General features: G+C 40.5%; 1 protein-coding gene across 1 annotated transcript; it reads left to right on the top strand.

Annotated features, from left to right (window-relative positions):
* Nucleotides 1-2,128: 2,128 nt before the first annotated feature.
* On the top strand, nucleotides 2,129-11,625 carry LOC308083363 (uncharacterized protein). The gene is made up of 4 exons (XM_080425662.1): nucleotides 2,129-2,349; nucleotides 7,291-7,479; nucleotides 8,484-8,609; nucleotides 11,092-11,625. The coding sequence occupies exons 1-4, from the start codon at nucleotides 2,256-2,258 to the stop codon at nucleotides 11,139-11,141; spliced, it is 459 nt and encodes a 152-aa protein (XP_080281788.1). The 5' UTR covers nucleotides 2,129-2,255; the 3' UTR covers nucleotides 11,142-11,625.
* The last annotated feature ends 2,822 nt before the right edge of the window (nucleotides 11,626-14,447 follow it).

Here is a 14,447-nt window from a genome sequence, read left to right on the forward strand (position 1 = left end):
GAGACAGTGTAGTGTCTCTCAGTAAACTATAGGATCATAGAATACAGAGAGACAGTGTAGTGTCTCAGTAAACTATAGGATCATAGAATACAGAGAGACAGTGTAGTGTCTCAGTAAACTATAGGATCATAGAATACAGAGACAGTGTAGTGTCTCAGTAAACTATAGGATCATAGAATACAGAGAGACAGTGTAGTGTCTCAGTAAACTATAGGATCATAGAATACAGAGAGACAGTGTAGTGTCTCAGTAAACTATAGGATCATAGAATACAGAGACAGTGTAGTGTCTCAGTAAACTATAGGATCATAGAATACAGAGACAGTGTAGTGTCTCAGTAAACTATAGGATCATAGAATACAGAGACAGTGTAGTGTCTCAGTAAACTATAGGATCATAGAATACAGAGAGACAGTGTAGTGTCTCAGTAAACTATAGGATCATAGAATACAGAGACAGTGTAGTGTCTCAGTAAACTATAGGATCATAGAATACAGAGAGACAGTGTAGTGACTCAGTAAACTATAGGATCATAGAATACAGAGACAGTGTAGTGTCTCAGTAAACTATAGGATCATAGAATACATAGAGACAGTGTAGTGTCTCAGTAAACTATAGGATAATAGAATACAGAGAGACAGTGTAGTGTCTCAGTAAACTATAGGATCATAGAATACAGAGACAGTGTAGTGTCTCAGTAAACTATAGGATCATAGAATACAGAGACAGTGTAGTGTCTCAGTAAACTATAGGATCATAGAATACAGAGACAGTGTAGTGTCTCAGTAAACTATAGGATCATAGAATACAGAGAGACAGTGTAGTGTCTCAGTAAACTATAGGATCATAGAATACAGAGACAGTGTAGTGTCTCAGTAAACTATAGGATCATAGAATACAGAGACAGTGTAGTGTCTCAGTAAACTATAGGATCATAGAATACAGAGACAGTGTAGTGTCTCAGTAAACTATAGGATCATAGAATACAGAGAGACAGTGTAGTGTCTCAGTAAACTATAGGATCATAGAATACAGAGACAGTGTAGTGTCTCAGTAAACTATAGGATCATAGAATACAGAGACAGTGTAGTGTCTCAGTAAACTATAGGATACCAGGTAAACATTGAACCTAGCATCTTTCTAAATAACTTGCTATCTAAATTACATTAATCTTTAGACTACATGGGTCAATGCTAGGGGTTTTAAGGTGGAATCTGAAGAGGTGAGTCAGATCACGATGCTCGTCTAGAGGGAGTGAATCTGCAGGTGGATTCATCCTCAGACTCTCATATGAACATATTTTGTGCCAGGGACCCCCAGGGACCCCCAGGGACCCCCAAACACGATTTGTGTTGTTGTAATATTTAAAAAAAAGTTATTCCAAATTTTTCACATTTCTTTCAAGATTAGTTTTTGTAAAAAATACATTACAGCAGATCTACAGGTGTAACACAGTTAGAAATATCCGTGTATTCATTTGCACAAGCTCACAACGTGTTGCATCGTGGCATGCTGTGACCTTGTAGATCTGCTATTTTCAAAAGATGTTTATTGAAATGGGACATTATAAATAAGTAGGCTACTTTCTACTTTTGGTACTTTAAGTACGTGTTGATGCCAATACTTTTGTACTTTTGTACTCAAGTCAATTTAAAATGTTGAACTTTTACTTATAACAGTATTTCTGGATGGTTGCATTGATACTTTTACTTCTTCCACCACTGACAGAGACCTGGTTCATACGAGCTCTTCATTGGACAGAGACATACGTCACTCATCTGGTTCATACGAGCTTTCCATTGGACAGAGTCATACGTCACTCATCTGGTTCATACGAGCTGTTCATTGGACAGAGTCATACGTCACTCATCTGGTTCAGCCAGTCAGACTGGTCGCTGCTTTTCTGTCGGAGGACAAAAAAACCCACTATTAATCCCACTGCTGGGACGGAAGGACGGACCCACGCTCTGCGCTGGGATTGGCTGGTTGGTTGCCACGACAACACGCAAATGCTTGACTAACCGTCTCCCCTGACCAATCACAGTGCAGCCCGTCCGTCTGGACAATGGGATGAGGGAGGCGGACTCACACACACACACACACACACACACACACACACACACACAGCTGTTAACAAACACGACGCAGGTGTAAAGTTATTAAAAGTAGATTATTATCATTATTATTATTATAATTATTATTATTATAATTATTCAGTGAAGGTTATATAATATAACCATATATTACAGTACATTATGGCTGCCATTCCCGCCAGGAGGAAATACGGAACTTGTTTCTTAAGGATCAGAGAAAACTGTCCTTTCCGTAAACTGAGGAAGAACAGATATGGTGAGTTTATGAATATGAATATTAATATGATTTATTATTAATAACAATATTAATGTGATGTATTAATAATATTATAATAATAATAATAATTATTATTATATAATGTATTCATAATAATAATATATAGTCATAATACAATTATAAAATTAATTAATATAATTTATTAATAATTATTATTATACGATTTATTAAGAATAATATTTAATAATGTTAATATGATTTATTATTAATAATAATATTAATGTGATATATTAATAATATAATAATAATTATTATTATATAATGTATTCATAATAATAATATATAGTCATAATACAATTATAAAATTAATTAATATAATTTATTAATAATAATTATTATACGATTTATTAAGAATAATATTTAATAATGTTAATATGATTTATTATTAATGATAATTATAATAATGGACTCCCTTCCGTAAACTTAGGAAGAACAGATATTGTGAGTTTATGAATATCAGTTTCAGCTAATGGGTCCCTGCTTCATCTCTCTGTCAGCTAATGGGTCCCTGCTTCATCTCTCTCTCAGCTAAGGGGTCCCTGCTTCATCTCTCTCAGATAAGGGGTCCCTGCTTCATCTCTCTCTCAGCTAAGGGGTCCCTGCTTCATCTCTCTCTCAGCTAAGGGGTCCCTGCTTCATCTCTCTCAGCTAAGGGGTCCCTGCTTCATCTCTCTCAGCTAAGGGGTCCCTGCTTCATCTCTCTCTCAGCTAAGGGGTCCCTGCTTCATCTCTCTCAGCTAAGGGGTCCCTGCTTCATCTCTCTCTCAGCTAAGGGGTCCCTGCTTCATCTCTCTCTCAGCTAAGGGGTCCCTGCTTCATCTCTCTCAGCTAAGGGGTCCCTGCTTCATCTCTCTCTCAGCTAAGGGGTCCCTGCTTCATCTCTCTCTCAGCTAAGGGGTCCCTGCTTCATCTCTCTCAGCTAAGGGGTCCCTGCGTAAATAAGTGTCTCTTCAGTGAGTAAATAAGTGAGTAAATAAGTGAGTAAATAAGTGAGTAAATAAGTGTCTCTTCAGTGAGTAAATAAGTGAGTAAATAAGTAATAAATATATAATAAATGGTGTGAAAGAGTCCAGGCTGAGAGACACAGATACATGTTGTGAAAATAGCCGATCTACAAGCTCACAACACCTCGCAGTGCGAGTTTTTGTAAGCTTGTAGATCGGTTATTTTCAAAATGTTTGCCTCTTTCTTAGGTCATATTTGACAATGTGGCCAAATGTTTGACCACTTTGTATAATATAGTTTGTTGTTACTTTTGACACATAATAATCTATAATCTACACACAGTGGAGTCAGGTGTGTGTGTGTGTGTGTGTGTGTGTGTGTGTGTGTGTGTGTGTGTGTGTGTGTGTGTGTGTGTGTGTGTGTGTGTGTGTGTGTGTGTGAGGAAGTAACATTCCGTTTCAGAAGACTCATATTTCTGGTTTGCATGATGAGCAAAAGATAGATATATACCTCTAGATCTATCTATCTATTAGATCTATAGTTTTAACAGCATGATGAGCTAGAGATAGATATATACGTCTAGATCTATAGTTTTAACAGCATGATGAGCTAGAGATAGATATATACCTCTAGATCTATCTATCTATTAGATCTATAGTTTTAACAGCATGATGAGTAAGAGATAGATATATACGTCTAGATCTATCTATCTATTAGATCTATAGTTTTAACAGCATGATGAGTAAGAGATAGATATATACCTCCAGATCTATCTATCTATTAGATCTATAGTTTTAACAGCATGATAAGCTGCCAACATGCTAAATCATGGAAAATACCATGTAGAGTTTGTCTATCTATTAGATATAATACAGTATAACCCTTAGAATACCTGCTATACTCTGTCTATAGATCTAATCCATATTGTACTATGTATAGATATATAACCTTACTATAGATCTAATCCATATTATACTATGTATAGATATATAACATTACTATAGATCTAATCCATATTGTACTTTGTATAGATATATAACATTACTATAGATCTAATCCATATTGTACTTTGTATAGATATATAACCTTACTATAGATCTAATCCATATTGTACTATGTATAGATATATAACCTTACTATAGATCTAATCCATATTGTACTTTGTATAGATATATAACCTTACTATAGATCTAATCCATATTGTACTTTGTATAGATATATAACCTTACCTATCAGTGATACGAACTCATTAAGCCATCTGGTAAAGCAAGGAGCGGTGGAAGTCTTCCACTCTGTTAGAATTATTCTCTTTGCTACCAGTGTGCCTAAGAGCATAAGAGTCTGTTAGACAGAGTACCTGAGAGCAAGAGAAGCTTCGGAGCAACCAAACAAGGCAGTTGGTGCATCAGGTTCGATATGAAAACCATATACTCTGCTGTACCAAGAAAAAACGTGCCCTTGGAGATGTTGAATCTGTCACAACTTAAGTATCGGAAACAGTTGGATACATTTTATTAATTTGAACCTTAGAGTAATGTAATCTGTGCATGACCTTGAACTGGACAAGCTGCAATCTGGCATTGACTGAGCCTGAGTGAATCCTCTTCAAACCCTCACTCCAGATCTCATCAGACAGTTACACACCAATATCAGCCTCCATGAGGATTTGATATGAGTTGTTGTCGGAATAGACAATTTAGATATTTGGATATTAGGTGTTTAGAGTTAGGATGCTGTTTCATTAAAGCATAAAAACAGTGTTCAAGAGGTAAGTTTTGTAACGGTTTAGCTTTGTTGTTTGGTTTGGGGTGCCAGTTAGGTCAAGCCTAACACGAATTTAGTCCAGCTTGGACAAAAAACGCCTTTAAAAAAAACCAACCTTACACAGGATTTAAATGCACACTTAGCAGAACCAAATGAGCCTTAAAACCTATAACCAGGGATGGATTAGACACAAAAGAACACCTTCAACTCAATAAACAATGAATGAAACACACAGACACAAAATAACTCAGTTTGACTTTGTATTATAAATAAACTCCAGCCCACACCCGAAATCCAGTCCACAGTTTGCCCAATACCACACAGTTTAGCGTCAGTTTAGCCCCTTTCGGGACCCTGTTTACCTTTTTTATATTTGGGAAGGCGGTATCCAGGGTCCCTTGTCGCTCAAAACACTCTCTCTCGTACTGGCGGCTACCACTGTCTGGTCTCGGGCTAATAGCTCGTCGCTTAGAAGTTGCAGATATTTCTCAAAGGTACCAAGAAGAGCAATACTAACGCGCCAGAAAGCTGCATTAATCTGCACGGATCGGCGATGCCGTTTAACATTTTTAATAATTTAGTATAACTTAAGCTCCTCTCTCACACTCTGCTCCACTGCCCATGTCCCGCCTCCCCGCGTTGTGATTGTCATGCAAGCATGTAGGAGCTCGCCAATCAGAGGCAGTAACGTAGGACGCGCAGCTTGTCAGTCACTAACTTGTAAATAACGAAAAAAGTGGGCTTGTGGAAGAGAAAATGCTTCAGCTCAGTAAATAATGCAAAATGGTCATTTATATATAGATCTGAAAAAGATATCAGACCCTTTTCCTTCCAACATGTAAAAGCTGTATCTGACTGAGATGGAATAAAACTATGATTAAAACAAATGGGAGAGTGTACAGACAGTTCAGGAACTGAAAGCACTCTTTTTACCTTTTCAATTTTGATTGAATTTGTCAGAACAAAGTTGTCTCCCAGCGTCAATCTGTCTTGAGGCTGGAGGGGGTCCCACGCGCGATTTCTTTTTGTTATATGGCAGATTTGGGAGGTTTCTTTCTTGGATTTTGGTTACTTTATTTCGGTTTTAGGGTTAGGTTAGGGTTATGTTATTTTGCCTAATTTTACTGATTTTTTTTGGTCAAACTACCTATAATTATTCACAACAAATCTTTGGATTTGATGATAACTCCCGTCAGTCCCGTGGTCGTTAGTTTGAGTCAGCGGGGGTCTATCACTTTCTGTTTCTTTTTCCTCGGTAGCTTTCACTGTTTTAAAATACTTGCTTAAATATGCACACTTTGCAGCTAGCACAGATAGCTCTTGTATCCTCTCATTATGTTGTTGAGCTCCTGATTATTTTCTTCCCCAAATTCGACCTGTAAACAAACCGGTGAAACCACATGTTGTTGCGTGGTCGGGATAGAATACAAGAACGCTCGTCCCAAAACACACTCGCCCCGGGTATATCCGGCGGCCTCGGTCGGCAAAAAAAATAGGGGCGAGTGTGTTTTGGGGCGAGTGTTTTTTCCCCGTGCAGTGAAGGTAGGCGGTGCTGCGGACCAAACCATTTTGGGATTTACATGGGGGGGGGGCAAATAAATCCTTTAAAATACATCGTGTTTATGAGTGCAGTGCATGATTTCAAAAGTGGGTTCAGATTCTATTAAATAAGTATTTATTATTCTAAATTACTTGGGGGGGGGGGTCTGGGGGGATCCAATCTGACTTGGGGGGGTCCAATCTGAAGCTAGGGGGGGACGAAACCCCCCCGTCCCCCCCGGGATTGACGCGCATAGGTAAGGTGGGCTGGATACTCCTTAGAGGAGAACAGGAGAGCTGACAGAGAGCTATTCTTCACTGCCTGAGATTCCAACTGGAGCCACTTGGGGGCATCAGAGGGGCTTTGGGGTAAATTAAAGCCCTGAGATTGGTTGCCCAATAATAGTGTTGGAATACAGGGAGGGAGAAACCCTCCAATAACTTAGGTTTTTGTTAATGACTCTTTGAGATACGGTTGGTTTTATAACCCCAAATAAAAGACATCATTTTTTTAACCGAGACAGAGTGATTAGACCCAAAGTCCTCCATCCCATAGCCTGAGGGGATGGGACAGAGCTAGCCCTCTATCCCATAGCCTGAGGGGACGTCTTTAAGCAGAATTAATTTGCATAATGTATTTTTATAATTAATGTCGTTATTTTCTGTCTCCAGATGTTTCGGCGGCAGCGTCCAGCGGTGTGGGCGTGGTCTACTGGAACACGCCCATCACTCCCACCAGCCAGCCAATCACCACCACTCCTGCCAACGACCAGCCAATCGGCTTCGTCTACTCACAGCCCACACAGGCAGCGTCCACCTATGAGAACATCTACATCACCCACCAATCACAGGCGGCCGTTGGTGAGTTTCTTGTTTCTTGCGACGTGACGACTGACACGTTGTGAGCTTGTAGATCTGCTATTTTCAGAGCGCAACCAAATAAAATGACTTGTCTTAGTTCTACTGGATCAGTAATTAAATTATAATCTAATGTAATTAGAGGTGGAGGCTGCTCAATAACACATAATAATAACTATCTGTTTCAAAATAATATTCAAAACATTTAAACATACATGAATACAGAGTCAACGGTCAAGGTTACAAAGAGGGTTTAACCTGACAACTACACAGTCACGTTGCTATAGTAACCTGACAATAACACAGTCACGTTGCTATAGTAACCTGACAACTACACAGTCACGTTGCTATAGTAACCTGACAATAACACAGTCACGTTGCTATAGTAACCTGACAACAACACAGTTACGTTGCTATAGTAACCTGACAGCAACCCAGTCACGTTGCTATAGTAACCTGACAACAACACAGTGATGTTGCTATACACGAATCCACAGACGCGCTGCCTGTAGCTGCCTGTAGGCGGCCATTGCTGCGGTGTCGTGTCCGCAGAGCGTTGACACCGCAGCAATGGCTGCGCGCAGGGCAGCGCTCCGTGGATTCGTGTATAGTAACCTGACAACAACACAGTGATGTTGCTATAGTAACCTGACAACAACACAGTGATGTTGCTATAGTAACCTGACAACAACACAGTGATGTTGCTATAGCAACCTGACAGCAACAAAGCCACGTTGCAATAGTAACCTGACAACAACACAGTGATGTTGCTATAGTAACCTGACAGCAACACAATCACGTTGCTATAGTAACCTGACAGCAACACAGCCACGTTGCTATAGTAACCTGACAACAACACAGTCACGTTGCTATAGTAACCTGACAACAACACAGTCACGTTGCTATAGTAACCTGACAACAACACAGTCACGTTGCTATAGTAACCTGACATTATCTCTTATAATTATCATTAATACATTTATTTTGTGTATCTTGTGTCCCTACAGCCATGGACACCGACATGGCTCCGCCCCCAGCCCCGCCCCCTGCTTCAGGATTGGCTGCGGTGTCACATGGGTTCCGCCTACAACCCAGAAACCATCGACACCAAGATCACTATGGAGACAGTATGGGTACGAACACACACACACAGACACACACACACACACACACACACACACACACACACACACACACACACACACACACACACACACACACACACACATACACACATACACACACACACACACACACACACATACACACACACACACACACACACAACAAGATCACTATGGAGACAGCATGGGTACGAACACACACACACACACATGTCAGGACAGCAGAGACACTGATGTCAGGACAGCAGAGTCACTGATGTCAGGACAGCAGAGTCTCTGATGTCAGGACAGCAGAGTCACTGATGTCAGGACAGCAGAGACACTGATGTCAGGACAGCAGAGTCACTGATGTCAGGACAGCAGAGTCTCTGATGTCAGGACAGCAGAGTCACTGATGTCAGGACAGCAGAGACACTGATGTCAGGACAGCAGAGTCTCTGATGTCAGGACAGCAGAGACACTGATGTCAGGACAGCAGAGACACTGATGTCAGGACAGCAGAGACACTGATGTCAGGACAGCAGAGACACTGATGTCAGGACAGCAGAGACACTGATGTCAGGACAGCAGAGACACTGATGTCAGGACAGCAGAGTCACTGATGTCAGGACAGCAGAGACACTGATGTCAGGACAGCAGAGACACTGATGTCAGGACAGCAGAGTCACTGATGTCAGGACAGCAGAGTCTCTGATGTCAGGACAGCAGAGACACTGATGTCAGGACAGCAGAGACACTGATGTCAGGACAGCAGAGACACTGATGTCAGGACAGCAGAGTCACTGATGTCAGGACAGCAGAGACACTGATGTCAGGACAGCAGAGACACTGATGTCAGGACAGCAGAGTCACTGATGTCAGGACAGCAGAGACACTGATGTCAGGACAGCAGAGACACTGATGTCAGGACAGCAGAGTCACTGATGTCAGGACAGCAGAGACACTGATGTCAGGACAGCAGAGACACTGATATCAGGACAGCAGAGACACTGATGTCAGGACAGCAGAGACACTGATGTCAGGACAGCAGAGACACTGATGTCAGGACAGCAGAGTCACTGATGTCAGGACAGCAGAGACACTGATGTCAGGACAGCAGAGACACTGATGTCAGGACAGCAGAGACACTGATGTCAGGACAGCAGAGACACTGATGTCAGGACAGCAGAGACACTGATGTCAGGACAGCAGAGTCACTGATGTCAGGACAGCAGAGTCACTGATGTCAGGACAGCAGAGACACTGATGTCAGGACAGCAGAGTCACTGAAAACCCACCTCTTCAGGAAACACTACTCTTCCTCTTCGCCTTGCCTACTTGTTGTTAACTAGTTGTATGAACTCTTGTTTTATTGTTTTATTGTTTTACTGGATCTTGTTTAGTCGATAGACTTATTTGTTTTAGTTCTTTTTCATTTGATTTTGCTATTTTGTCTCATCTGTTTAAGAAAGTAGGTAGCTGATATATGTCACTTTTACTTTAGCGCTAGGTATACTCTTAGTTGCTTGTTTTAGAAGAGAATGCACTTAATGCTTCTGGTGATTAGTAGTTTCATTCCTTACCTATGTTGAATGCACTTATTTTAAGTCTCTTTGGATAAAAGCGTCTGCTAAATGACTGTTATGTAATGTAATGTGCTAGAATTATTTATATATTTTTTCAATTATCATCAACATTGGCCATCATCTTCAAAACCCCTTTAAACCCCTTTGTTTCAGAAGACATATAGACACTAATAACAAATATATATAAATCCATCTACTGAAAATGTCTTGTAGTGTAAGGCCAGCTTAACTCTCACTAGCCCCCCCAAAAAAAGAGAAAACTATCAAATAAAATACGATTTTTTTGTTTTTTGATTGTTCCGTTTGTGCGGGACAGACGGTCCAATTTCAGGACTGTCCCGCGAGATGGTGGGCACCCTGACACACCCTGACACACCCTGACACGCCCTGACACACCCTGACACACCCTGACACACCCTGACACACCCTGACACACCCTGACACACCCTGACACGCCCTGACACACCCTGACACACCCTGACACACCCTGACACACCCTGACACACCCTGACACACCCTGACACACCCTGACCTACTCTGACACACCCTGACACACCCTGACACACCCTGACACCCTGACACACCCTGACACACCCTGACACACCCTGACACACCCTGACACACCCTGACACACCCTGACACACCCTGACACACCCTGACACACCCTGACACACCCTGACACACCCTGACACACCCTGACCTACTCTGACACACCCTGACACACCCTGACACACCCTGACACACCCTGACACACCCTGACACACCCTGACACACCCTGACACACCCTGACCTACTCTGACACACCCTGACACACCCTGACACACCCTGACACACCCTGACACACCCTGACACACGCACGCACACACGCACGCACGCACGCACACATAATAATAATATAATAATAATAACAACATTGTTTTCCACAGAGCTGGACGGAGGAGTCGACCCCGAGACAGGAGAGAGAGCCCAGGGTTGACCTATGACCCCTGGGACCACCTGCATCTAACACACACGCACACACACACACACACACACACACACACACACACACACACACACACACACACACACACACACACACACACACACACACACACACACACAGAGCTGTACTGTATTTGTTTCTCAGGAGTTATATTTGTGTTTTTTTTTAAACGGGGACATTTGTATTGTGTGTTTAGTGACACATGAGTTTCATTCTGTGTTTCTATTGAAGATCATCAACATCATATAAGAATATATAGAATAAGTTATAGTCTCTATATATACTCTAGATAGTGGTGCAGTCCACCCTCTAGATAGTGGTACAGTCCATCCTCTAGATAGTGGTACAGTCCACCCTCTAGATAGTGGTACAGTCCATCCTCTAGATAGTGGTACAGTCCATCCTCTAGATAGTGGTGCAGTCCATCCTCTAGATAGTGGTACAGTCCATCCTCTAGATAGTGGTGCAGTCCATCCTCTAGATAGTGGTGCAGTCCATCCTCTAGATAGTGGTACAGTCCATCCTCTAGATAGTGGTACAGTCCATCCTCTAGATAGTGGTGCAGTCCATCCTCTAGATAGTGGTACAGTCCATCCTCTAGATAGTGGTGCAGTCCATCCTCTAGATAGTGGTACAGTCCATCCTCTAGATAGTGGTACAGTCCATCCTCTAGATAGTGGTGCAGTCCATCCTCTAGATAGTGGTGCAGTCCATCCTCTAGATAGTGGTACAGTCCATCCTCTAGATAGTGGTACAGTCCATCCTCTAGATAGTGGTACAGTCCATCCTCTAGATAGTGGTGCAGTCCATCCTCTAGATAGTGGTGCAGTCCATCCTCTAGATAGTGGTACAGTCCATCCTCTAGATAGTGGTACAGTCCATCCTCTAGATAGTGGTACAGTCCATCCTCTAGATAGTGGTACAGTCCATCCTCTAGATAGTGGTACAGTCCATCCTCTAGATAGTGGTACAGTCCATCCTCTAGATAGTGGTACAGTCCATCCTCTAGATAGTGGTACAGTCCATCCTCTAGATAGTGGTGCAGTCCATCCTCTAGATAGTGGTGCAGTCCATCCTCTAGATAGTGGTGCAGTCCACCCTCTAGATAGTGGTACAGTCCATCCTCTAGATAGTGGTACAGTCCACCCTCTAGATAGTGGTACAGTCCATCCTCTAGATAGTGGTACAGTCCATCCTCTAGATAGTGGTACAGTCCATTCACCCTATTATTACAAAACCACTTCATACATAATTATACATACTTTGGCAATTTGAAAATAGACGATCTACAAGCTCACAATGCGCCGCAAAGCGACGTGTTGTGAGCTTGTAGATCTGCTATTTTCAAATGATTTTTATACATTTTAAAACTTGTGAAATGGGACCTTCTGCATGAGTACTTTAACTTTAGTTACTTTTAACTCTTTTTTTTTACAATATTTTTGTATTTTTACTCAAGTAAATTGTGTATACCAAACGTGTACTTGTACAGTAACTGACTATTTCTACAATAGGATATTGATACTTTTACTTAAGTAAAAGATGTGAGTTCTTCCTCCATGTCTGACAGGCTGAATGATGATTGTCTCAGAAATGAAACACAAACAAAAAACTCTCCATGAATTCAAAGCTTCATGGGATGTGTAACTTTTTTGTTTGTTGTGAACTACTCCTTTAATGTCGATCTGCAATTGTTTGTGACTTTTGAAATCAGTCAAAGTGGAACTCTAGATGTTATTGTATTTTATGATGTTTTACTCATCCTTAGTTACTGTAACATAAGGCTATAGTTATCCTTCTGTATCACTCCTTCTGTATCACTCCTTCTGTATCACTCCTTCTGTATCACTCCTGTATTACTCCACCTGTATCACTCCTTCTGTATCACTCCTTCTGTATCACTCCTTCTGTATTACTCCACCTGTATCACTCCTTATGTATCACTCCTTCTGTATCACTCCTTCTGTATTACTCCACCTGTATCACTCCTTCTGTATCACTCCTTCTGTATCACTCCTTCTGTATCACTCCTTCTGTATCACTCCTTCTGTATCACTCCTTCTGTATTACTCCTTCTGTATTACTCCTTCTGTATCACTCCTTCTGTATCACTCCTTCTGTATCACTCCTTCTGTATCACTCCTTCTGTATTACTCCTTCTGTATCACTCCTTCTGTATTACTCCTTCTGTATCACTCCTTCTGTATCACTCCTTCTGTATCACTCCTTCTGTATCACTCCTTCTGTATCACTCCTTCTGTATCACTCCATCCATCCTGCAGTGGTTCTAAAAGCACTCTGTGAAACAACCTTTTCACCCCCCCCACAATCTACTCATGCTTTTAAACATGGACCCAAAACATACCTTTTTAACAAAGCTTTGGCCTAGTCTTTTTTTATAGGTCTTTTACTCTGACAGAGTATTTTACTTTTACTCTGTCAGAGTGTTTTACTTTTACTCTGTCAGAGTATTTTACTTTTACTCTGTCAGAGTGTGTTACTTTTACTCTGACAGAGTGTTTTACTTTTACTCTGACAGAGTGTTTTACTTTTACTCTGTCAGAGTATTTTACTTTTACTCTGTCAGGGTGTTTTATGCCTTTATTAGTTGTATAGGTCTTTTACTCTGTCAGACTGCTTTCTGCCATAATTCGTTTTTTAATGTAATGTACTTTTTACCCCAGAAGGTCTTATGTTGTTGCAGAATGTTTTTTGTTTCTGTCTTTGTTATTTTATGCCATTGTTTTTAAACCCTGTACTTTGTGATTTGCAAAAATGTGAAGTGCATTATAAATAAAATGTATTATTATGATTATGATGATGATTATTATTATGTTACATAAATATGTAAATGTAAGATACAGTTTATGTCACGAGGTTTCGGGTGTAACGATCCATAGTTTCATTTCAAGACCCTTGAGACCCTTGAGGTCTATTTACACCCGGACGTCTTTGTTCTCAGGGTTTGATCCCACAGACTAACCCTTATTATTATTATTATTATATATATTATTATATATATTATTATATATATTATTATATATATTATTATTATATACATTATATATAATATATATAATATATATATTAATATATATATATAATATATATTATAATTTATTATTATTATTATTATTATATTAATATATATTATATATATTATTATTATTATTATTGTTTCTTTGTTCTCAGGCTTTGATCAGTGAGACGGTTTGATTGATTGATTGATTGATTACTTTATTAGCAGATTGCAAACAAAGCACAGTAAAGTACAGTTCAATACAAGGTCTGTTTAGA

Source organism: Gymnoscopelus braueri, assembly GCF_963280865.1.
Source record: "Gymnoscopelus braueri genome assembly, chromosome: 4".
In the NCBI taxonomy this organism is placed as follows: domain Eukaryota; kingdom Metazoa; phylum Chordata; class Actinopteri; order Myctophiformes; family Myctophidae; genus Gymnoscopelus; species Gymnoscopelus braueri.

Bases quoted from the DNA above. Each gene is read 5' to 3' on its own strand.
- LOC308083363 (XM_080425662.1), top strand. From the start codon at position 2,256: ATGGCTGCCATTCCCGCCAGGAGGAAATACGGAACTTGTTTCTTAAGG. The intron at 2,350-7,290 runs GTGAGTTTATGA...TTCTGTCTCCAG, and splicing joins ACTGAGGAAGAACAGATATG to ATGTTTCGGCGGCAGCGTCC. The intron at 7,480-8,483 runs GTGAGTTTCTTG...GTGTCCCTACAG, and splicing joins CCAATCACAGGCGGCCGTTG to CCATGGACACCGACATGGCT.